Source organism: Eretmochelys imbricata, chromosome 4, assembly GCF_965152235.1.
Source record: "Eretmochelys imbricata isolate rEreImb1 chromosome 4, rEreImb1.hap1, whole genome shotgun sequence".
NCBI classification, from domain to species: Eukaryota; Metazoa; Chordata; order Testudines; family Cheloniidae; genus Eretmochelys; species Eretmochelys imbricata.
Window position 1 is genome coordinate 100,690,838 of NC_135575.1, and position 25,165 is coordinate 100,716,002.

Genomic DNA, 25,165 nt, shown 5'->3' on the forward strand with positions numbered 1-25,165 from the left:
CAGGGGTCTATATTGAGCGCCATAAAGGCGTGACTCTAGGGCCCAGACTGACCCGACGGATGCTGCTATGGGAAAATCTTCTGGCTACCATGCATGTGCGTGTGCACACACCTGATTAGAATGGACAGGAACAACACATCTTGGAGAACAACAGTTATGAGAAGGTAAGTAATGGTGGGGTTTTTTTGTTTGTTTTTTGGGTTTTTTGTTGTTGTTTGGGTGTGGGGTTGTATGCAGAATTTCCCCAGGAATATTGGACAGAGACAAATGGACACATTGTGAACTTCTCACATCCAAACTTGGCATTCCAACGGTAGGTTTTCTCCTGCTTCTGAAGTTTAGATGGCATCTTGATGGACTAAATTCCCTTTCCAACATTTCTGGGGTCTGACTGTTTCCCCATCTGTCTGAAGGTTTTATACTGCAAGCTATAACCATAGTATCTGAGCAACTTCCATGTAAAATCAGTAGCAATAGTGAAGTCCCTAGTGGACTTCATGGTGTGTTTGCCTTTTTAGGGTCAAAACACTGCATGGGTAGATATTTTGTTGGGTGGGGGAGCTAGGAGGGGTTTGAGAATAAAAAAGTGTGTTTGTGTATCCCCTGCCTTCCTTGAAGAGGAGAATGCAGTTAAAGATTAGAGAGAGGCAAAAGTTTGCTTCTCCACTCCTCCCAGCCCACTATGTACCTTCACCCGACAGCTGGAGGATCTGGTCTCTTAGGATTCTTTGCTACATTGCATTCATTTACTAAGAATGTTCAACCTGTTTTCTATCTGTCTATCCAGGCACTGGACGATAGCTAATGTGACGCCAATTTTTTAAAAGGGCTACAGAGGTGATTCCGGCAATGACAGGCCGGTAAGCCTGATTTCAGTACTGGGCAAACTGGTTGAAACTATCATAAAGAACAAAATTGTCAGAGACATAGATAAACATAATCTGTTGAGGGAAAAGTCAACATGGTTTTTGTAAAGGGAATCTATTAGAATTTTTTAAGGGGGTCAAGCATGTGGATAAGGGGTATCGAGTGGATATAGTGTATTTAGATTTTCAGAAAGCCTTTGACAAGGTCCCTCACCAAAGGCTCCTTAAGCAAAGTAAGTTGTCATGGGATAAGAAGGAAGGTCCTCTCATGGAGTGATAACTGGTTAAAAGGTAGGAAACAAAGAGTAGGAATAAATGGTCAGTTTTTAGAATAGAGAGAGGTAAATAGTGGTGTCCCCCTGGGGTCTGTACTGGGACCAGTCCTATTCAACATATTCATAAATATCGGAAATACTGTCAGTATAGGACGTGAGGAGTGCTTTTTTGTTGGGAGTTTTGCTTGTCTTCTCAATGATGGTTCTGAAGGTAGTTACGGAGTATATTTGTGGCAACAGGCAAAGAGACGTAAACTTTCATCAACTGGAGGTGATTAATAGAATTTGGGCTCTCATGGAGGTCAAGCTCTTTTTGACTAATTTTAGGTTCCCTTTTAGATTTGATAACTTGCAAAAGGCCCTCCAGTAGTGAGCTGGATATTGGGGAAGTTAGCTGGTAGTTAGCTGGTAGTGAAGATTAGAGGAGGCTTAATCATTATAATACCAGGAGGTTTGGTAGCCAAACTGATTTTTTTTTTTTTTTAATTTGTTTTATCTGCTATACTTAAAGTTGGGTTCCACAATTCCAGGAAAAAGAAACAGCAATATTTTCATATCACCTTTTTAAGCAATGGCACATTTAATAACTGAGGAGCCACTTCATTATCATTCAAAATGGCATAGTCGCAAAAGAATGATGTATAGTTAAATACAAAAATGTATTTCTAATTGTCAGCTCTGTAAACTCAGTCTGGGCTTTGAAAGTCAAGTGGGGTTCTTTCCTTCTTGTGCATTACTAGTAATAAAGTTCCTGTAGTCTAAATTAGATCCTCAGGATCTATGGTTCTGTCTTTCTATCTTTATTTCTCTGTTATATTTATATGCCCTTTATTACCATGGTATCTGAGTGCTGCATACTCTAATATACTTATCCCCACAATACCACTGTGAAGTGGGGAAAAACTGTTATCCCCATTTTACAGATTGTGAATTAAGGCACAGAGTAACTGTAACTTGCCCACGGTCACACTGGACATCTGTGGCAGAGTGGCAATGAATCCGTGTCTTAGACTAACGTCATAGCCACTGGATCATCCTTCCTCAAAGGTTATGCCTTTTGCAACATCTTTGTCTCCAAACTGTGCCTTTATTTAAAATGTACAACCCAGTTGCATTCAGTAGGATTGCACAGGCATAATTAATTGGAATTTAGTAAACAATTTTCTTGACAATGCACAAGAGTGAATGGTGTCTAGCTCAGTTTCTGCTCGTTGTGCTAAAAGGAATAAAAAGCAATGCACGTTTGTCACTTATGTAAACAGATACGAGTCTGAATACACATAGTTACAGATCTGTTGAGTAAGTAGTCTTGGATACAAAGCTGAGACCCTCACCCCCTCTCTGGCCCATTTCACTAAGTAAAAAGACCAGAGTGGCATAAAGGAACCCTGACAGGTTTCAGAGTAACAGCCGTGTTAGTCTGTATTCGCAAAAAGAAAAGGAGTACTTGTGGCACCTTAGAGACTAACCAATTTATTTGAGCATAAGCTATGCATCCGATGAAGTGAGCTGTAGCTCACGAAAGCTTATGCTCAAATAAATTGGTTAGTCTCTAAGGTGCCACAAGTACTCCTTTTCTTTTCATAAAGGAACCCTAAAAGCCTTGTATCTGGCTGGGGAAGGATTCTGCTATGGGTGTTGCAGAAGTCAAACATAAGGTTGCCCTCTTGGGCCTTCTTTATTAACCCTTGCATAGGGGGTGGTGCAGAGGTGGAGCCACAGCACTTCAACCTATAGGGCAACCCCAGGCAACTGGCATGACTTAAAATAGTGCTGCCTAAATTACACTAGAGCAGGATTGGGAGAGTGAAAAAGTGGCTTAGAGCTACTGTTGCCACGCCTCTCCTCTGCCTAGGCCACACATTTTTTGCTGAGCCTAAGGTTTATTCTGTGCTTTTGCCCATATTTGTGAGGACTTTTAATTTAAGAGTTGACTTAACAGTATCAAGTTCACCATACCTTTAAAAGTCATACATCTATTCTGCAGCATGTCCTAACCAGGAAGTTATGTTAATGCTAATAATTAGGCAGTGAAATAACTGTGGATGGTGTTGCATCCTTTTAGAAAGCATTATTTAGTAATTATGAATGAAAGTAGAAAAAGGTTTAAGTCTTTTTTTCCTTTTCTTTAATTCTTAGATGGTAGTAAAAACCTTCATGGACATGGACCAGGACTCAGAAGATGAGAAACAGCAGTATCTCCCTTTAGCCTTGCATCTTGCATCTGAATTCTTCCTCAGGAATCCCAACAAAGATGTGCGTCTCCTTGTAGCATGTTGCTTGGCTGATATATTCCGAATCTATGCTCCAGAAGCGCCATATACATCCCATGATAAACTTAAGGTAAAATATCCTTTTAAAAGAAGCTTTCTCCATCTAATTCTCTTGCAGTTGAACATACAATCAAAGGATCCAACACACACTTTATTATATTATCAAGTTTTTGAATATACTGACATTTAGGTTTATTAAAGAGACATTAATTAAGTACATACAATGAAATTAATTTGAATGAACTCATAATAGCAATGTCAGAGATTTATTATGTAAGTTTTTGCATTTTATTCTACCCTTTTTGTTTTACAGGACATATTCTTGTTTATTACAAGACAGTTAAAAGGCTTGGAGGACACTAAGAGCCCACAATTTAACCGATACTTTTACTTATTAGAGGTAATATAATTATTGGAACTTTTAATAGACCATATCTTCCCCATAATCCTATGAAGTGTAATCAGACTTTCCCTGTATGTGACAGCCTGTTTGGGAATTCTTTGACATGCTGTAGAAATTATGATATCATGAATCAGGTAAAAGTTTGATTATTGCTTCTCTTATGTTATGGCTCAGTTTGACTTATTAACTATGTGCTGAGCACAGAGTTGCCCATAGTTTGAGGAACGGGATAATATTAATTTGTTTAAAATTTTTACTTCTAGTCATGATTAGCCATGTCCGTAGGATTTTATATAAAAAATTACCAAGGGTCTCATTCTTTCAGGTGTGGCATTTGCGAGGCTTCATTCGTACTACAGTTTTTCCCATGTTAGGAAATTTTTTCAAACACAGGTTGAACTGCAAATATGATTGTGCTGGTCATTGGGAAATGAATATAAATTTTGGCTAAGCTGATATAAAAATCTATTTGCAAGACAAAAATGACTTTAAAATGGTAATGCCTTGTACATACCGTCAGGCCATGACTCTGTGTAGAAACCATCTTGTAAAGTTTAAATTAAAAATTGCTTCATACCATGAGAGAGAAGATAGTATAGATGGATAGCCTACAAGCATGGCTATACTAGCTGAATTTACAAGTTGTATCAATCTGCTTTTGCATATATGAAATCGGGTGAGTCCCTTAATTAGTTTTCATCATGATTTGTTATTTTTATTTGTATTATAGGGTCCCATTGTGCTAGGCACTAATACAAACATAGAGATAGTCCCTGTCCCAAAGAGCTTGCAGTCTAAGTTAGTGTATAGTGTGACTTTTCTTTTATATTTTAGCTAGCAAAATTTAGACTTATGTGACTTAGTTAAAGGTTGTAATTCTGTTATTGTGAGTGTTTTATTATTTTGTTTGTTTTTATAGAATTTAGCATGGGTTAAATCTTACAACATCTGCTTTGAGTTGGAAGATTGCAATGAAATTTTTATTCAGCTTTTTAGGACTCTCTTTTCAGTCATCAAGTAAGTTGAATTATTTTAATATATATTATCAAAATATCCTTTGTCTTTGAACCTTTGTCTGTGTAGACTGAGTTCTTCATTCAGTATGCAAAAACTCATAGATTATAATAGAACTAGTTTTCAAAAGGATATTTTGTGGACAGCAAATAGCAAAACAGTATCTATAATATTTCATTATACATGTGCTCTGTCTAAAAATTGCTTGGTGACACTAGAAATAATAATATCCTGCTCAGATTCAGATTATTTTTATTTTGTGTGTGTCCTGAGATTTATATAACTGAGGCAGACCAATTGAAGTAATATATTCAGAGGTCATAAATGTGGAAAATATGGGTCAGTGAAAGGTGAACATCTTACTTGTTCATCCATTTATTCTTTAAAATACTGCTGGGATGTGAATTTTCGTGGCCACTTGGGTGTCTGGAAGTTTAATTTTAATCACCTTTTTTATCTTTTTAGCAATAGCCACAACCAGAAGGTACAAATGCACATGCTGGATTTGATGAGTTCTATCATCATGGAGGGTGATGGAGTAACTCAAGAGCTTCTGGACTCCATTCTCATTAACCTCATTCCTGCACACAAGGTCTGCAAAGTAAAATACAATGACAATATATAAAAATGTGTTTCAGCACAACCATGGTATTTGTTTTGTTTCCTTTGTCATGTTACATTTCCCTGTCTTTGGATATTCTGTACCATCCATCACGGCCGTCATTTTTCCAGCCTTGCAGCAATGGATTGAAAACTCCCTTTTGGGAACCCATTAATGTCATTCCTAAACTATATGTAAAGTTTTCACCACTGACTGACTTAGGGTATGTCTTCACTACCCACCAGATCGGTGGGCAGTGATCAATCCAGCAGGGGTCAATTTATCGCGTCTAGTCTAGACATGATAAGTCAACCCCCGAGCGCTCTCCCATCGACTCCTGTACTCCAGCGCCACGAGAGGCGAAGTCGACAGGGAAGTGGCACCAGTCGACTCACCGCGGTGAAGACACCACAGTAAGTCGATCTAAGGACGTCGACGTCAGCTACATTATTCACATAGCTGAAGTTGCATAACTTAGATCGATCCCCCCCCCCACCACCACCACCCCAGTGTAGACCAGGGCTTAGTCTACATGCTACCCCAAGAGTTGCTCACTGGAAGAGCAAAACTAAGACAAGTCTCTTGCAGGCTAGTTTAGTACACTGCTGAACTATCATTTTAAAACTTACATTTTAATATTTTATTTTTTATTGAAAAGATGTGACATATTTTGATTGTTATGCAAGTGAATGATGGTAGCAGGGCTTACCTTATTAGGCATCAGGACCTGCTGTTTGCCCTAGTTTACACTGTCAGTCAAACTCTCCTCAGCAGATGATTTTCCATTAACTCTTCCCTTCTGGAGATTGGATTATTAACAGAACATTTAACTTACAGCAGGACTTCCAACCTTCTTCCATGGGTTCAGTAGTTCTTTCCAGCCTGCTCTAGGCTCAGTAGTCTTTCAGTCCTTCAATGTCCATGTAGCCCTCCCTCTGATGCTTCAGAATCTTTTATATAAGCCCTTCCCGGCTGAGGGTTCTTCCCCTCTTAGCCTACTTTCCTACAGGTGTCTTAGATAAGGCTTTTTTAAGATTGGTAATTTTTTGCTGCTATTCTTCATAATTGCCTGTGTGTTCTTCAGCAACAAATTGAAGAAAAATTCTCTTCAAAGAAATCCAGAAAAAATTACCTTATTCTAAAATGGCTGCCATCTGTTGTTCTCAATGGGACTGTGGCTCTAAAGTAAACTTACCAAAGATGGCCACTACCATTCATCTGTTCTTCACAGTGCTCCTTTACACCTCATGACTGCACAAGGGGCTACCATGTTCTGTGAGGGCAGTTTGGCTTCACTCCTGTGGGCATAATGAGAAGTGCTCATCATGTGGGCTCATCCTTGTGGAGAATGATGAGATGATGGCCTGTGGCCTCAGTCTTATTCAGAACAATAAGAGTTAGCCATTTTGAAAGTGGGCATGCTTTTATAAGTTTGTCTGAAGACTTTGTTTTCCATCCTCTCTTGACAGATTAACTTTCAGTTATGAAAAATAACAGCAAAAATGGCAATCCTAAATATATAACTTTAAAAACCATCTTGTGCCAGATTGACTCATGAGGGAGAGCTGGGAGAGACGTGCAGGGGGATGTGGGAAACAGGATATGGAAAGCAGGAGGTAGGGGGAAATTGGGGTGTACACTTTGCCTGATCACTGCTGGTTTGCATCAAGAGAGCAGTACAAAACCTTACTTGAGAGGCTAGTATGGTTGGAATGCTTGTGCAGAGTTGTGTAATGTAGACAGAGTATACTGGTGAATCTGATCCTAAAAGATAAAATATTTTATTTCAAGTTGATAATATATAGCTTCAGATCATTAGTAGTAATACATGATAGCAGTCTCATTGGGTTTCTTGTTTACTGTTCATGTATGAAATTATTGATTTTTAGAAAGCCAGGAAATTCCCAGGTAAAAATTACATTAGTATGGAGTTAAAGCTAAGAGTAGTGTGAGTAATGTAGGATAAAAATAATTACTGGAATGTTTTAATTATTCCCAAATTAAGCATTACAAATCCAGGAAACTTAGAATTAATTTTAAAATTTAAATTAAAATATGTTTAGACATAGAAATGTACAGTTAGGGCACTTAAACAACTATAACTCTGTCCTGTAGTGACATCAGATTTCTTTTATTTTTCTCCCCATAATGATTTTAAAAGTAATTTCAATCTAATCTGGGACTACAAACAAGGTTATGCATTGATCATAACTGCATGCTTATTGCATGTTGTCAAAAGAAATGGAACCTCAAGGCATTAAGACAAATTGGAAAATAGAATTGGGATCAATGCCACACATTAATATTCTGTAGAAGATATTTGAATGTTTTCTTTTTATTTATAAAATTGTCTATGAGCAATAGATCTACCTATTGAGCAATGCAAGGAAACCAGCTTTATTTTTGTCCATGATTTATTCTGTGAAAAAAAATTCTACAATACTTTTAGCTTTTGATACTCCTGAGTCACATGGCAGCTTTTCCAAACCTTGTATAAATGTTGCTACAAGATACATTCTGTGTGTCTGAAAGTTTGCATATTTTAGGCAGTAGTGCAACTTTCCTCACAGGAAACATCATCAAAGGCCTTATGAAGATACTGGATGCTTATCCAGTAGTTTAAAAATATACTGCAAAATTCTTCTCTCTGATCTAGATCTTCACTGAAATAATTATGTTCTGCCTTCAGAGAATTCCCTAATTCTATGCATGATTATATTAATTGTCTGACCATAGGTATGTAAATTAGAGGCAAACTAGCACGAAAAGTGTAGTTTATTCTCTTGCACAGAACATTTTATAATACTTCAAAATATATGCAAAGCAATTGAACAATAATAATTCTGTTTCTGCAGAGTAAGGGTACTGAATAGGGTCGTCGTCTTATTATTTTAATGGAAGTTCTGCTCATGTGAGGAGAGCAGAAATTTTGTATTTCTTTGTGTTATGTCCCATTGTGGTATATGTTACAGGCTCGTTCACATGGTATAAGATTCTACTTGCAGATCAGTTCTTTGTTTCAAAACTTTAGTATTCACATACTTACAAAGCAAATAACTTAAATAGGACAGCACTGCAGGAAAATTGGGATAAAATATATTTATTTATACCTGAGCATGAAGTATAGTGTTATTCCTACATTGCTTCCAGATTTATTCTTCCTTAATCTGTAAAGTAGGCTTAATAAATATAAATGTGATAAATCATTTCAAGAGTGCAAAGTAGTTAATCTTTTTTTTTTATTGAGCTCTTATATCAAGCTGCTCATTAATGGTGATTCACTAACTATCAAGGTGGCGTACGCCAGGCCCACATACATTCAGTTGCTCTGAAAATAGGAGAAAGCACACTATGGTTTTAACTGTATAATGTGTAGCAGATCAATATATTTTTAAGTTTGTAATGTAACAATATAGTAGAAATTTGTTTTTTGATAAAGTAAGATTTTTTGAGTAATAAATTTTATATTGCTTTTCCTCTCTCCAGTGTATAATCTCTAGGGATGCTAAGATTGTCACTAAACTATGAAATAATGAGACATTGCAAGGTTTGCATTAGAGTGTGTCTCCTCCCCCCTTCTCTCCTCCCTCCCTCCCCCACCCCCCCCAGTTCTTAGAGTTGAAGGGATGCCCACATGGTAGCCACTTGTGCAGTCATGAGGTGTAAAGGAGCACTGTAAAGAATAGATTTTACAGGTTGTTTCATCTCTCCTGTTGATTTTATAGGGTTTCTTGAGTTAGGGAGGGACTGACTTCATTGGGGAACAGTAAAACTGAATAGACACAAGTGCTGTCAAATGTTCAGTAAACAAATGTAAAAGAATAGGGGTAAAATAGAGTGTTTTGCTAAGTCTTTCAGTTACACGTGTTTTTTGTAACAGGTCACAATTTTCAGACTAATGATTTTCATAGAGACAGTATCCCTTTAACGTCTAAGTTAACAAAACTTTTTGTATGGGGTCTAGGTGGGTTAAAAGCTTTTACTCACTTTTTAAAATTTTGCAAGGTAAAAATTGGGCCTGAAATTTTTCATGCCTAAACTCAGCTCAAAGGTGAACTTCGAAAATTCCAGCTTATCATGGAAAATGAGGGTTATAGTGCCTTTGCTAGGTTTGAAAATATTTTGGGTATAGAATTATAATAATTTGGAAAATGCCCCATAGAAAAATCCTTTCAGGTTTACAAGGTTGAAAATTATCCTTCTGTGGAAGACTTGCACAAGGCTGATCCTCTTCACAAGGGTGAATTTTACCACAAGTGTGCACTTGAAAATTAAGTGCTCAAAACACAGCCTTAAGACTTTATGCTAGAACAGTTTTCCACCATATGGCTAATTTGGTGTTTGTTAGTTACCAAAGTGGGAAGAACATGAAATGGAAAAAAAAGTTAATTCAATATTAAGCATGGCAACTACACTCAATTACAAGTATGTTGAGTTCTTAGTAGAAGAATGAGGGGTGTTTAGCTTCTGGTTAAGTTCTATTTTGAAGTGTCTTTGAAATGTTTTTAGCATATTCTAAATCTGGAGCTGTGTAATTAAATTAACGTTATGGAGCTTTGGTAGTTTTGAGAATAAGTAGACTGGTTTTATAAGATCCCTTTCTAAAAACATTTTAGTTCATGGTTTTGTTTGAAGAAAAAGAAAAGAAAAAGAAAAAAAAATTAAAAGATGCCTTTTAAAGTAAACTGTTTCCCTTTTAAATTTGATTTTTCTCCTTTCTTTATTCCAGAACCTTAATAAACAAGCATTTGATCTTGCAAAAGTGTTGTTGAAAAGGACTGTCCAGACTATTGAACCATGTATCGCCAATGTATGTAACATTAATATGCATTAATATACTCTCTGTATAACTCCAGTTACCTACTAATTGTTTGTTTGAAGTAGTCAATACTATAATAAGTACATTTTGTAGCACAATCACAAAGTATTATCCTTATTTTCAAATTAAGGTAAATGTTAAAAAAAAAAAAAAAAGTTGGTATCTATTAATTTCCATGTTAAAGAAATAGGTCAGGAGTTTGAAGCTTTTAGAGGCCTAATAAGTGAAAAAATCACTTAACTGTATCCAGGTAGGTCTAAAGTTAAGCATCTAACTCCACTTTGTAAAAAATATGTGGCCTGACTTTCAAATGTACCAAGCACCCAAGACTTCTGTTTAAATCAAGGGAGTTGTGAATGCTCCATACCTTTTGAAAATCTGAATTTTTTTTATTTATTGCCTAGTTTTAGGCTTAAATGTATAAAACTATGCAACTTCTTTACTTATTTTAATATGCTGTACATGGTTAAGATACTGATGCTTCAAGAAAGTCTGGGAAAAATATAACACAGTTTAGGCAGTCTTTTTTTATTCTTAGTAGTAGTACTCTATTAGCACTTGCAGCATTTTCCCTAGGGTTGCTGACTTTCTGATTTGCAGAAAACTGAACACCCTTGCCCTGCCCCTTCCCCAAGGCCCTTTCCTTGCTCCCTCCATTCCCCCCCCTCCCTCTGTCACTCGCTCTCCCACACCTTGGCTCACTCGCTCATTTTCATTGGGCTGGGACAAGGGGTTGGGGGCAGGAGGAGGTGAGGGCTGTAGCTGGGGGTGTGGGCTCTGGGGTGGGGCTGGGGATGAGGGGTTTGGGGATGGTAAGGGCTCAGGGCTGGGGCATGGGGTTGGAGTGCGGGGGTGAGGGTGAGGGCTCCGGTTGGGGCTGCAGGCTCTGGGGTGGGGCTGAGGGGCTTAGGGTGCCGGAGGGGGCTCCAGGCTGGGGCCAAGGGGTTCAGAGTGCAGGATGGGGTGTGGGATACAGGCTCTGGGAGGGAGTTTGGGTACAGGAGGGGGCTCAGGGCTGGGGCATGGGGTTGGGGTGCAGGAGGGGGCTCAGGGCTGGGGCAGATGGTTGGGGCATGGGCTCCGGGCAGTGTTTACCTCAGGCAGCTCCTGAAGCGGCCGGCATGTCCCTGTGATCCCTCGGTGCGGGGGCAGCCAGGGAGGCTCCGCATACTGCCCTTGCCCCGAGCACTGGCTCTGCAGCTCCCACTGGCCGGGAATTGCGGAGTTGGTGCCCGGGACGGAGGCAGCATGTGGAGCCTCTCTGGGCGCCCTGTACCTAAGGGCTCCAGGGAAGTGCCGGCTGCTTCCAGGAACCGCGTGGAACCATGGCAGGCAGGGGAGCCTGCCTTAGCCCCGCTGCACCACTGACTGGACTTTTAACTGCCCGGTCAACAGTGCTGACTGGACTGCCAGAATCCCTTTTCGACTGGGCATTCTGGTCGAAAACCAGATGCCTGGCAACCCTAATTTTCCCCCTTCTGGGTGTTTTACAAATATTGACTAATCCTGTAGCAGCACTGTGAGGTATGTACTTATTAGCCCCATTTTACAGATGAACAGTAAAACCCATGGCAGAGAAATGAAATGATTTAGATCTTTTTTTTTTCTGGTTAGTTATGGTTTAATCTAAAATAGTTAATTCTATTTAATATGTATGTCATAAGGTTATGTAATCAGTATTGCCAACCCCAAATATTTTAAAAAATATATTTTTAAAAAATAAAAAAATTTGGGTTCTTTTTATTTGCCTCTCGGTTTTTGAGCACTTAAGGTTCAAGTTTCCTTCCCCTCCCCAAGCAATCATGAGGGCTGGAAATTTAAAAACAAAATTCTTATATAACCTGACTCCAGGAGATGGGGTTTAAGAAAAACACCAAATATCACAAGACCCATGATAAAATCATGAGTGTTGACAACACTATAACACCATGCAATTCTTTAAGAATGAGTAGAGGTTGATAAAGTCCTTTGGCTTGTTTCAGTACGTTAGAGTACTTTTGCATGCTTGGCAATGAAAATTAGGAAGAAAAAAAATTGACTACACCAGGTTTCCTTAACCTTTTTAAATGAAATTTTGATGGATGATCATGAATTTTAAGTTAACAATTATTTTGCTGCATATTGATTTTTAGTTTTATTAGGTTATGGAATGTTATGCTTGTTTTATCATAGGTATTTGCTTTTTAATGTACCAGATTCTCATGAATGAATTAATTATGAAAGTCAGATAAATTGAATTATAATAAAAATACTGATTTTCAGACTTTCTGGGCCCAAAACCATACCACTGCAGGCAAACTCCTATTGATTTAATAATGGGTGTATTTTTGGTCCCATTGTGTTAGAATTAGTGTGTGTAGTACATGATCGGTAGAATACTTTTAAAAACCATGAAACTTCAATACTTGCATGAACAAGAAAAGTCTGCAAAGAATAACAGAATTTTTGTTTGTTTGTTTTGTGTTTGTGTGTGTTTTAGTTTTTTAACCAGGTTCTGGTACTGGGAAAGTCTTCAGTAAGTGACTTGTCAGAACATGTGTTTGATCTGATACAAGAGCTTTTTGCCATAGATCCTCACTTATTGCTGTCCGTCATGCCACAGCTTGAGTTCAAACTGAAGGTAGGATACAGTGAAGTTCTTGAATTTAATACAAGTAAATGAGGAGTATGAAGTTGGGAGCCACAAACTTGAAGAACTGTTTCATTATTTCAGTAGATAACTTGAACACCAGCACTTTTACACTTTGCGTTATACGGCTGTTATTTTAATTTGATCAAATAGAGGGGATAGATAGAATTATGAACAGACTGGTTAAAATGGAAAACCTGAATGTCTGTCTTAAACACCTCCCCTCCCCCCCAAAAAAACCCCACACATTATTTTCTTCTGTAATAACAATAATGATGAACTCACTTGGTATTGATGTGAATGTTATAAGTACTTGTGTTTGGGATTCTTTTTTAAGTGTTGGTCCTATGTGTCTTTCACTGTGATATACATATGCTCATTGCACCTCAGACCAGAAGATTCTTGCTAATGGTGTCTGTTGGTCTACACCTGTGCTCTTGCTCTCCTCATGCTCTGATTAGAGAGTATAAGGGGTGGGGCAGACCTTGAGGAAACTTCCTCCAGTTCTGAGGCTCCTGGGATTTGGAAAGTCATGGATATAGAGGCTCATGGTGGGGAAGGGGCAGGCAGAAGACAGGCACTCCTGTGTCTAGGTGACTTCAAGGGGGCTATCTCTCCCTCAAGAAGGCCCCTGGGAGGAAGTGGGTGTAGGGGCTCATGGGTTGGGGGGCATGCAGTTGGTGGGTGGGAGGCTCCTGAGAAGGGAAGAGGAGGGTCAGGTGGGGGTAGCAGGGCATGACCAGTGGCCAGTTTTTCTGTGCCTCGGAGGTGGCAACCCTATTTATAACTTTTAATATAAAAAAATATTAATATAAATTGAGGATCATGTTATTGTCTTGTGTGGAGTAGTGGGATGATCTAAAAATGGTTATTTGTGTTGTTGATTTTCAAATCTGCCACCTCTCAGAGCCTGGGTGGTCCCATTAACAGAGGTGAGCCCAAAGGGGATTATGGCATGAAAAAGTTTGGGAACCACTGAGTTAGATTTTGGGCAGCCCTCTTCCCCACCTTGAGGGATCCCTCCCTTCCCAGTATGAGACTCCAGTTATGCCCGGGATTCTGGGCTTCAAGAATTGTGTCTTGCCCCCGGTTAGTGATGTCCACCAAAGGTGCCTCTAGTGCCTTGAAATAGCTCGTATGTCCTCTAAATACAGTATCTGTTGCTCCTTCCTGCCCTGAACCTATCAAGCATGGGAGTTTAGAGTTAGGAAACACCACCTGGAGCATGCAGACCCCTTAGACGTAGTCTGCAGATCCCCTGGGGTTGGTGGACCCTCCCCAGTTGAAAACCACTGCCCTCCACCCTTGAGATCAGATGACTCTGAGCACCCAATGCTGGGAAGCTTGAAAGCCCATTGAGGTCATGGTACCAACCCACAGGCTTCAAAGACTGAGATCATTTCCACTTCAGCACATTTGGCAGAAGCAGTCCCATTGGTAACGAGGAAAGAGAGGCATGAGCCTAGACCAATACGACCTCCCTTACTGGCAAAGGACGGATGACGGTCCCATACACCATCAGCATCGACGAGAGAGAGGGCTCCACATGGTACCACTGTGGAGGACATCACCATCCTGCCAGATCTGGAAACTCCCATCTTATCAGAACCAGTCTTTACAGGGGAAATCCAGACACTGTCAGTCCACAAAGGTTATGAAAGAAGCCGGTCTCCTACTCCCTCTACCAGTCTAGGTATTTCCTCATTGATGATTCCAATGGCACCACCTTTGGAGATGGAGCCCACATTTTGTTCATCGGGCAATTCTGATATGAAAGGAGGACTGTCATCACCTTCTCCCACTGGAGGTTCATACGTTGGACTTCGTCGTCGTCTTCATTATTTATTATTAGTAGTACAGGGTATCACCACAACATCAATTTAACCATAAATTCCTCTATTATATTCAAAGGCTGAATGGTATTTATACAGATGCTCCAAACTTGCCTTAAATGCCTAAGCAATCATAAGTAGTATCAGACACTTACAACAGGACTAGACCTATGAGCTCAAATCCACGTTGGCTGGCTCCAGCTTGGATAAGCAGACACTAGCAGTGAACCATCTAAGAACTTGCTCTCTTATATCTTATCTTTTGGACCCTACATGGCTATAGTCACTGCTTTGTGAATTCCTTTCTTTGCTAAAACCATTTATAACCACCCATATAATTGGGGCCTCTTCCCAAAGATTTTTCTCCTATCTCATCAATTACCTTGCAGGTCCAGTTTTTCAGTTAAGCCACATTCCAAATCCAGTGTTTTCAGTTTAGCATGCCATATTTCAAGGCCTTTCAATGACTGCTAAACACATTTTACACAAACTGCAAAGCATATATTTTCTTAGGCAGACTAATTTAACTCTTCGTATGATCCTACACCATGATAGGTGCAAACCACTATCCGTACAAAGTGCTTCCCTTTGATCTGGCAGCAGCACCTAGAATGTTTACAAAAGTGCTTTCAGTAACGGCAGCACACTTCTGGTGTGACAGTTCTATTGTCTGTCCATACCTAGATTGTTGACTTCGGATAGGAAAGTCTCATTGGGAGGTGCATGAACCTCGTCTCTGATCAATCTTTGAACATCATTATGAATCTGCGTGAATGTAGAGAAGTCCATTTTAGCTCCAGTACAGACTGTTAGACTTCATTAAAGATACTGTAGATGTGATCATGGGCAAAAGTTACCTCCCCGTGGACAGGTTTCAATCTGTGAACACTCTGATCAACTGGTTCAGAAAGAGCCCCCAAACAAGGGTTCGGTCATGCCTTGTCCTCCAGGTCGCATAACTTCTTGCATCTATACGACACCATTGAGGAGGCTCTGACTTCACGGTTCCACAAGAAAATGTTATATGTGCCAAGCAGGCACAGTATGGACAAATTATTTATGCTTCCTCCCAGAGTATGAGACTGTCTAGCTTAGTGGCAGGACAGGGAACAGGTATGTGTAGTTCCTTTTGCTCCACCACCTCCTGAGAAGACGTGAATTATGGATATTTCCCTTGTAGGCTAGGGTGCTCATCTGGATGAACACACAGCTCAGGGAACATGCAAGTCCAGGATGCATAAATCTTCTGGAACTGAGAGCAGTCTGAAAGGCCTGCAAGCAATGCAATATTATTCATTCATACCCACATATTCAGGTGCTGTCAGACAATGTGACAAATGTGTTTTATGTAAACAAGCAAGGGGGAGCAAGATCTATGCCCCTTGGCATAGTGACCTGTGGAACTGGTGTGTTTGTCATCCGATTACCTTATTAGCAGTTCATCTTCTGGGAATACAGAATACCCTAGCGGACAGTCTCAACGGATAATTCTCAAAGGAACATGAACAGGAGAACACAACTCAGTAGTGAAAGACATATTCCTGCAATGGGGATATCTCCGTCTTTGAATCTGCTTGCATTACAGAACAAGAAATGCACAAGGTACTGCTCCAGGGGAGCACACGATCAGAACTCCAAGGGTGCCCAAGACCATTCTGGTTCCCCCTCCTCCTCTGTCTTTCATCCTGTCCACCACTCTTTCTCAGACCACCTCACACAGGACAAGGGCAAGATCAGGCAGCCAAATCTGAAGCTACTCACCTCATGGCTTAGTTGATGGATGTCAAACTCAGAACAGAAATATCCAATAGCTGTAAAGTCATGCTTAACAACCGCAGAAAGGAATCCACCAGAAGCTATTACTTAGCTGAGTGGTAAAGATTCTCTATTTGGGCTCAGTGTCACCAAATATCTTCAGAGGAGATGGACATTCCCACTATTTTAGACTGACCATTCACCTGGAAAACCTCTGTTTTTTCCCTTAGCTCCCTGAAAGGCTTGCTCAGAACCTTCCCTCCAGTAACTAGACCTGCTCTGACATGGGATTTCAACTTGTTTCTTTCAGCTCTAGCTAAGCTACCATTTGAAGCATTAGCAACATGTTTACTTTCTCATTTATCTTCTTGATGGCCATCACTTCGGCTAGAAGGCTAGGTGAACCTGTGGCCCTTGTGGCCTATGCACTAAGTGCCATTTTCCATATGGATAACGTTTCATGGAGACTGCACCTTAAGTTCATCACCAGTGTTATCTTGGACTTCTATATGAATCAGACTGTATGCTTACATGTGTTTTTTCTTGAGCCGCAGACCACCAATGAGAAGCAGATATTCCATTCCCTGGACATGCGTCGGGCTTTAGCTTTCTGTCTTCAGAGAACAAAACCCTTTAGGAGATCACCTAGGCTATTTGTGGTTCTGGCAGAATGTATGAAAGGATAAGAGGTATCCGAGTGGATTTTGGACTGCATCTTGCTCTGTTACCAGTTATTTGATACACTCTGTACAGTGGAGGAGCAAGTCACTCTGCCAGAGCAAAAGCCACTTTGGTAGCTTTGCTTCAGGAGGTGCCTCTCCTTGACATATGTAAAGCAGCCATGCGGAGTTCTAGTCAGACTTTCACGAGACAGTGCCCTGGTGCAAGACTCCTCAGTTGACGCATCCTTTGGGTCCTGCAGTCATCCATCCTCCATCTTGAGTATTGCTTGTCAATCACCGAGTGGAATACACATAGGGACCAGTACTAGAAGAAGAAAGAAAAGTTACTTACCGTGTAGTAACTGGAGTTGTTAGAGAGGCTTGTTTCCTATCTGTATTCCACTACCTGCTCTTCTTCCCCTCTGCTTCGGATCATAGACTTGATTCGCAGTACAGAAGGAACTGGAGAGGTGGTTGGTCCACATCACCCCTTCTGCCTTTGGATCGGAGCACGAGGAGAGGAAGAGCATGGGTGCAGACCAAAGGATACTGCTAGTAAGAAACTTCCTGCCTTAGGGGCATAGAACGCATATGTACCCAGAGTGGAATACAGATAGTGACCGCACATCTTAAACAACTCATTACTGTAAAGTAAGTAACCTTGCTTTTCAACTGTAATAGTCTAGCTAGTTAATACTAATTTTTTTTTTTTGTTTTATCTAACTGAGCATAAGATGACTTTTTCAAGAACAGTATGCAAAATTTTCCGTGGAACTGGATAGGTAGAGAATTCGCTCTTTGTGAGCAAGGACTTTTCATTTAGCGTAGTCAGTAAGAGATTGCAATTTAACTTTACTATGTGGAGGAAAAGAGTGTGGAGAAAGTGGGCTGATAAGTAGACAAAGGGTAGGGAAAACTGATACAAAGTCTATGGTGTGTTAACAAAATTTTTGTAGCACGATAAGTATTTCTAAGTTATTTATCAGTCTTATAACCAGTTAGAAAGTTACCTGACTTATCATGAAAATCCTGAGTAGCAGCTGGGGAATAGTTTATTCATTCTATTTTTTTAATTGTTAACATAAAATCTGTGTGTGTTGAAATTGTGAGCACCTTAGGGCCGGTGGTGTGCCTTCTTTTATGTGTTGGAAAGCACCTACCCATTTGTGGATACAACTGGAAATAAATGTTAAATTGTGATTGTCAGAGAATAAGCACCGAGCTGCTAATGATTTTCAATAGGATTTTGGTACCTAACTTCCCTTTGAAAATTGCAGCCTAAATATCTCCTGCTTTGATAATAAACATCTGTTTCACGTCAACATTTAATTTAATAAATGTCTCAAACTTTTCCACACTATATTTGTTAAAATACATTTTAAAATAAAAATAAACTACATCATTGACTATAAAAAGGATGTTTAAAATTACTGGAGTTATGTAGTATATAAACTACTGCATATGTATTTTTCTTTCTAAATGAAAGATTACTTGTTTGGAAGTTGACAGCTATCCATCCAGTGACTTTTGTATGTTGGTTTAGTAGGTAACAATATGTTTGCTGTCATTTTTGTCTGATGGTCCTAATGTTATGTGACTAGAGTTAAAGAAAATCTGAGTATTATTATGGAACAAAGATACAATCTTATTTTTTGCTTGAAAAACAAATTTCAATTTCATATAATTGAAAACCACCTTTCTTGCTTTATGGCTACCATCTGTATGGCTGAAGCTGACTGGATGAGACTCTCCAGAGTGTTCGTGGAGCTGTGTAATCTGTTAAATTTTGCTATTGAGCAATAGAGGTCTAAAAGTGCAGTTTTAAAAAAAATTGCTTAAAAAAGTAATATACTACTGTTAGAAAAAAATTACAGATTTGTTGAATTTTTTTTAATGTTCTCTATCAGTTAGTCTGTTTACCGTTTTTTTGTCCCTGATTCAGGAAGGTACTTAAGCACATACCTAATTTTATCCATGTAAGGCAGTCCATTTGAAGTAATTAGGACTACTCATTCTTAAAGTTAGGCATATGCTGAAGTACCTTATAGAAGTGTGATCTTTCTGAGTATATTATATACTTATATAAATAGTCATTGGTAGGACATATTCAGAGATGTCTAGATTCCGCAATATGATAAACCTATACCAGTAATTCATTACTATAATCTATATTGTTAAAATCTTCATAAAGTACAAAATAACCAAGTTATATTAACAATGAAAAACAGATTAGTGTCCAATTTTAACTGTGTTAAATGAAATTTAAAGAGTTGGAGGTTATCAGAAATTTTATTTAATTAAATTAAAATAAATATTTTAACATGGTAACTCATTGTTGGGGGATGGAGGGGTGAGGGAGTAGAGAGGAATTCTGTATTGTAACCAGTACAAATATGAGAAGTCATAATTTCCTTTATAGCTGCATTTGGACAGTTAATGATTTAACGGTTTATCTATTTCTTTTTGGTTTTAGAGTAATGATGGAGAAGAGCGTTTGGCTGTTGTTCGACTTCTAGCTAAACTATTTGGCTCTAAAGATTCTGATCTGGCAACACAAAATCGTCCTCTTTGGCAATGCTTTCTTGGACGGTGAGAAAACATACAGACCAACTTCAGAATTTTTATTTTTTACAATTGCTAAGTATTCCTAATAGTGCTGTTATTAAGAAACACTTTTTTCCAGCATTTCTCTATGTTTTCAAAAGCTATAGTTAATTTGTTTTTTATTTGGGCAGGAAGATTTGTTAAGCATTGTATTTGAACTTTCAGAAAGCCTTTGACAAAGTACCTAACTAAAAGCTCTTAAGCATACCAAGCTGTCATGGGATAACAGGGAAGGTTGTCTCTTGGATCAGTAACTGGTTAAAAGACAGATTTCAGAGTAACAGCTGTGTTAGTTTGTATTAGCAAAAAGAAAAGGAGTACTTGTGGCACCTTAGAGACTAACCAATTTATTTGAGCATGAGCTTTCGTGAGCTACAGCTCACTTCATCGGATGCATAAAGTGGAAAATACAGTGAGGAGATTTATATACACACAGGCCATGCAAAAATGGATGTTTACCATACACATTGCAAGGAGAGCGACCACTTAAGATGAGCCACCACCAGCAGGAGAGTGGGGTGGGGGGAGAGAAAACCTTTTGAAGTGATAATCAAGGTAGGCCATTTCCAGCACATTTCCAGGAGTTAACAAGAACGTCTGATTTCAGAGTAACAGCTGTGTTAGTCTGTATTCGCAAAAAGAAAAGGAGTACTTATGGCACCTTAGAGACTAACCAATTTATTTGGAGCATGCCATCCACAGCCTCAGAAACAACTCTGACATCATAATCAAAAAGGCTGACAAAGGAGGTGCTGTTGTCATCATGAATACGTCGGAATATGAACAACAGGCTGCTCGGCAGCTCTCCAACACTACTTTCTACAAGCCACTACCCTCTGATCCCACTGAGAGTTACCAAAAGAAACTACAGCATTTGCTCAAGAAACTCCCTGAAAAAGCACAAGATCAAATCCGCACAGACACACCCCTGGAACCCCGACCTGGGATATTCTATCTACTACCCAAGATCCATAAACCTGGAAATCCTGGGCACCCCATCATCTCAGGCATTGGCACCCTGACAGCAGGATTGTCTGGCTATGTAGACTCCCTCCTCAGGCCCTACGCTACCAGCACTCCCAGCTACCTTCAAGACACCACTGACTTCCTGAGGAAACTACAATCCATCGGTGATCTTCCTGATAAAACCATCCTGGCCACTATGGATGTAGAAGCCCTCTACACCAACATTCCACACAAAGATGGACTACAAGCCGTCAAGAACACTATCACCGATAATGTCACGGCTAACCTGATGGCTGAACTTTGCGACTTTGTCCTTACCCATAACTGTTTTACATTTGGGGACAATGTATACCTTCAGATCAGCGGCACTGCTATGGGTACCCGCATGGCCCCACAGTATGCCAACATTTTTATGGCTGACTTAAAACAAGGCTTCCTCAGCTCTCGTCCCCTAACGCTCCTACTCTACTTGCGCTATATTGATGACATCTTCATCATCTGGACCCATGGAAAAGAAGCCCTTGAGGAATTCCACCATGATTTCAACAATTTCCATCCCACCATCAACCTCAGCCTGGTCCAGTCCACACAAGAGATCCACTTCCTGGACACTACAGTGCTAATAAACGATGGTCACATAAACACCACCCTATACCAGAAACCTACTGACCGCTATTCCTACCTACATGCCTCCAGTTTTCACCCTAACCACACCACACGATCCATTGTCTACAGCCAAGCTCTGCGATACAACCGCATTTGCTCCAACCCCTCAGACAGAGACAAACACCTACAAAATCTCTATCAAGCATTCTTACAACTACAATACCCACCTGCGGAAGTGAAGAAACAGATTGATAGAGCCAGAAGAGTTCCCAGAAGTCACCTACTACAGGACAGGCCTAACAAAGAAAATAACAGAACGCCACTAGCCGTCACCTTCAGCCCCCAACTAAAACCCCTCCAATGTATTATTAAGGATCTACAACCTATCCTGAACACTGTCACAAATCTTGGGAGACAGGTCAGTCCTTGCCTACAGACAGCCCCCCAACCTGAAGCAAATACTCACCAGCAACCACATACCACATAACGGAACTACTAACCCAGGAACCTATCCTTGCAACAAAGCCCATTGCCAACTGTGCCCACATATCTATTCAGGGGACACCATCACAGGGCCTAATAACATCAGCCACACTATCAGAGGCTCGTTCACCTGCACATCCACCAATGTGATATATGCCATCGTGTGCCAGCAATGCCCCTCTGCCATGTACATTGGTCAAACTGGACAGTCTCTGCATAAAAGAATAAATGGACACAAATCCGATGTCAAGAATTATAACATTCATAAACCAGTCGGAGAACACTTCAATCTCTCTGGTCACGCGATTACAGACATGAAAGTTGCTATATTACAATAAAAAAACTTCAAATCCAGACTCCAGCGAGAAACTGTTGAATTGGAATTCATTTGCAAATTAGATACAATTAACTTAGGCTTGAATAGAGACTGGGAGTGGCTAAGTCATTATGCAAGGTAACCTATTTCCCCTTGTTTCCCCTCCCCCCCCCGACGTTCTTGTTAAACCCTAGATTTGTGCTGGAAATGGCCCACCTTGATTATCATACACATTGTAAGGAGAGTGGTCACTTCAGATAAGCTATTACCAGCAGGAGAGTGGGTTTGTGTGGGGGGGGGGTGAGGGGGTGAGAAAACCTGGATTTGTGCTGGAAATGGCCCAACTTGATTATCATGCACATTGTGAGGAGAGTGATCACTTTGGATGGGCTATTGCCAGCAGGAGAGTGGGGTGGGAGGAGGTATTTTTTCGTGCTTTGTGTGTATAAAAAGATCTTCTACACTTTCCACAGTATGCATCCGATGAAGTGAGCTGTAGCTCACGAAATCTTATGCTCAGATAAATTGGTTAGTCTCTAAGGTGCCACAAGTACTCCTTTTCTTTTTGCGAATACCGACTAACACGGCTGTTACTCTGAAATCAGATGTTCCTGTTAACTCCTGGAAATGTGCTGGAAATGGCCCACCTTGATTATCACTTCAAAAGGTTTTCTTTCCCCCCACCCCACTCTCCTGCTGGTGGTGGCTCGTCTTAAGTGGTCGCTCTCCTTGCAATGTGTATGGTAAACATCCATTTTTGCATGGTCTGTGTGTATATGAATCTCCTCACTGTATTTTCCACTTTATGCATCTGATGAAGTGAGCCGTAGCTCACGAAAGCTCATGCTCAAATAAATTGGTTAGTCTCTAAGGTGCCACAAGTACTCCTTTTCTTTTTTGGTTAAAAGACAGGAAACGAAGGATAGGAATAAATGGTCAGTTTTCAGAATGGAGAGAAGTAAATACCCTTGTCCTCCAGGGAGCAGTACTGGGACCAGTGCTGTTCAACATATAGTCATAGATGATCTGGAAAGAGGGGTAAATAGTGAGGTGGCAAATTTTGCAGACATTACAAAATGACTTAAGATCGTTAAGTCCAAAGCAGACTGTGAAAAGGTACAAAGGGATTTCACAAAACTGGGTGACTGGATAACAAAATGGCAGATGAAATTCAGTGTTGATCAATGCAAAGTAATGCATATTGGAAAACATAATCCCAACTATATGTACAAAATGATGGGGTCTAAATTAGCTGTTAACTCCAAGGTCTCTTTCTTGAGTGGTATTGTGGATAGTTCTCTGAAAATATCTGTTGTTCTTTGAGTGCTTGCTCATGTCGATTCCTTCTAGGTGTGTGCGCACCCAGGTGCACAGTTGTCGGAGACCTTTGCTGTTTGAAGAGCCTGGGAAAATCTGACATAAAAGAGAAGTGTTGCATCTGTAAGAACTTTCGTCCCAGGACACAGAAAGAACGCAAAACTCACTTGATGGCCCTCCTCGTGGAGACCGCTCTATGTCCGGCCTCGGAGCCGACCCAGCCAGATACAATGCCCAATACTTCAGCCTCGGTGTGCAGTGCACCCCTGGCACTGGGCTTGTCCCACCACTGTTTCACTTTGCTGGTACCTAAGAAGAAGGCTAAGAAGAGGGACCCGACGCCGAGCAAGCCGGATCAAGGAGCGTTGGGGAAAGCACCCTGCTCGGGCTGCCTGCCCACACCAGAGCTGCAAAGGGGACCTGCCCCAGGCAGTACCACCCCCCCGAGGGACCCGCCACCAACTGTGGGGAGTGGTAGGGGACCCAGGCTGATGGCACGGGTGACGCTCTCTCAACTCCCGGCGCCCGGAGAGCAGGAAGCGCTCCCGCCGCAACTGGTACTGCGTACAGTGATGGACCTGCTAAGGCTCCCCGTGAGGGCAAGCCCACCTTGAGGGTCTTGCACAAGACAAGTGAGCGCCATTGGTCTCCGGAATCAAAGCAGAGCCCTGTGTTGCCATGCCCTTGGTTTCCGCATCAGCCCAGGTCACAAGTTCGCCTTTACAGGTCACCAGGACCTCAGGGATGCTCCCCAGCTCAGCGTCGCTCTCCCTGCTCCTGGAACTGGTCGGACCTTTCCCAGCACGAGTCACCTGCCGCAACAGTTAGCCGCCAGATCCAGCTCTCGATGACCCCACCCTGGTCATCAGAGGAGGAGGACTTCTCCAGCACAGAGAGGGAGTTTAGCACGCGCGCCCCTCCCCGCGCGCCTAGGCAGCAGCATGACTGGGCTCCGGAAGGTACATTAGCTGTGGTGATGCCAACTTGGCAGCAGGGCCAGTGGCCGACACGATGGCCCTATTGGAGTGCCTGGGGCGTGCCTGTCATGCTGTTGCCCCATCCCGCCAGTCCTCGATCGCCACATTGGACAAAGCAAGGTTGGTATTGGTGGCACCAGGCTCGATGCAGGACGTGCCGGTGGACACAGTGGTGGAGGAACCGGTGCCCACCCTGAGACCTCCCTGCCCAGCAGGTGATGATGCCCCAGGCCCTCCCCCGATGCCTCCAGTCATTCTCCTCCTCTCCGGACGAGGCAGTGGCGGGGCCCTCCAAGGCTAGTCCACTGGATGACTTCAAGGAGTATCATGCACTGTTCTGTCAGGTGGCCACTAACTTGGGGCTCAAAGCGGAGGAAATGGCGGAGCTGGTGAACACATTATTCAGCCTGCTTTCCGTGCACAAAGAGGTCCTGAATATTGCCCCATCTCCATCCGGCCCACTTCCAAGAGGGCGGAAAAGAAGTATTTTGTCCTTGCTAAGAGATTTGAATACTTACACACCCACCTGCCCCCATGGTCATTGATCATATTGGCAGCTATTTAAAAGGACCAACAGGGATTAGCCAGTTCCATCCTTAAGAATAAAGAGGCCAAGAGACTGGACCTGTTTGGATGCAAGATTTATTCCACGGCCAGTCTCCAGTTTCGGGTGGCAAACCATCAGGCACTCTTGGGGCGTTATTATTGTAACTTGTGGGATTCTCTCCTTAAGTTTATGGACACTATGTCCCAGGAGGCGGCCCAGG

The 25,165-nt window shown here is 41.1% G+C and overlaps 1 protein-coding gene across 5 annotated transcripts in view; it reads left to right on the forward strand.

Annotated features, from left to right (window-relative positions):
* Positions 1-25,165, forward strand: part of PDS5A (PDS5 cohesin associated factor A) — a 185,386-nt gene that overhangs the window by 64,258 nt on the left and 95,963 nt on the right. For all 5 annotated transcript variants that reach the window (XR_013345994.1, XR_013345993.1, XM_077815732.1 and 2 more), the window contains exons 3-9: positions 3,281-3,484; positions 3,728-3,814; positions 4,737-4,834; positions 5,297-5,423; positions 10,162-10,242; positions 12,731-12,871; positions 19,603-19,718. Coding sequence is in view for 3 of the 5 variants with exons in the window: in XM_077815732.1 (XP_077671858.1) it covers positions 3,281-3,484; positions 3,728-3,814; positions 4,737-4,834; positions 5,297-5,423; positions 10,162-10,242; positions 12,731-12,871; positions 19,603-19,718 (854 nt within the window). In the remaining 2 variants the exon portion in view is untranslated. The remainder of the gene's footprint in view (positions 1-3,280; positions 3,485-3,727; positions 3,815-4,736; positions 4,835-5,296; positions 5,424-10,161; positions 10,243-12,730; positions 12,872-19,602; positions 19,719-25,165) is intronic.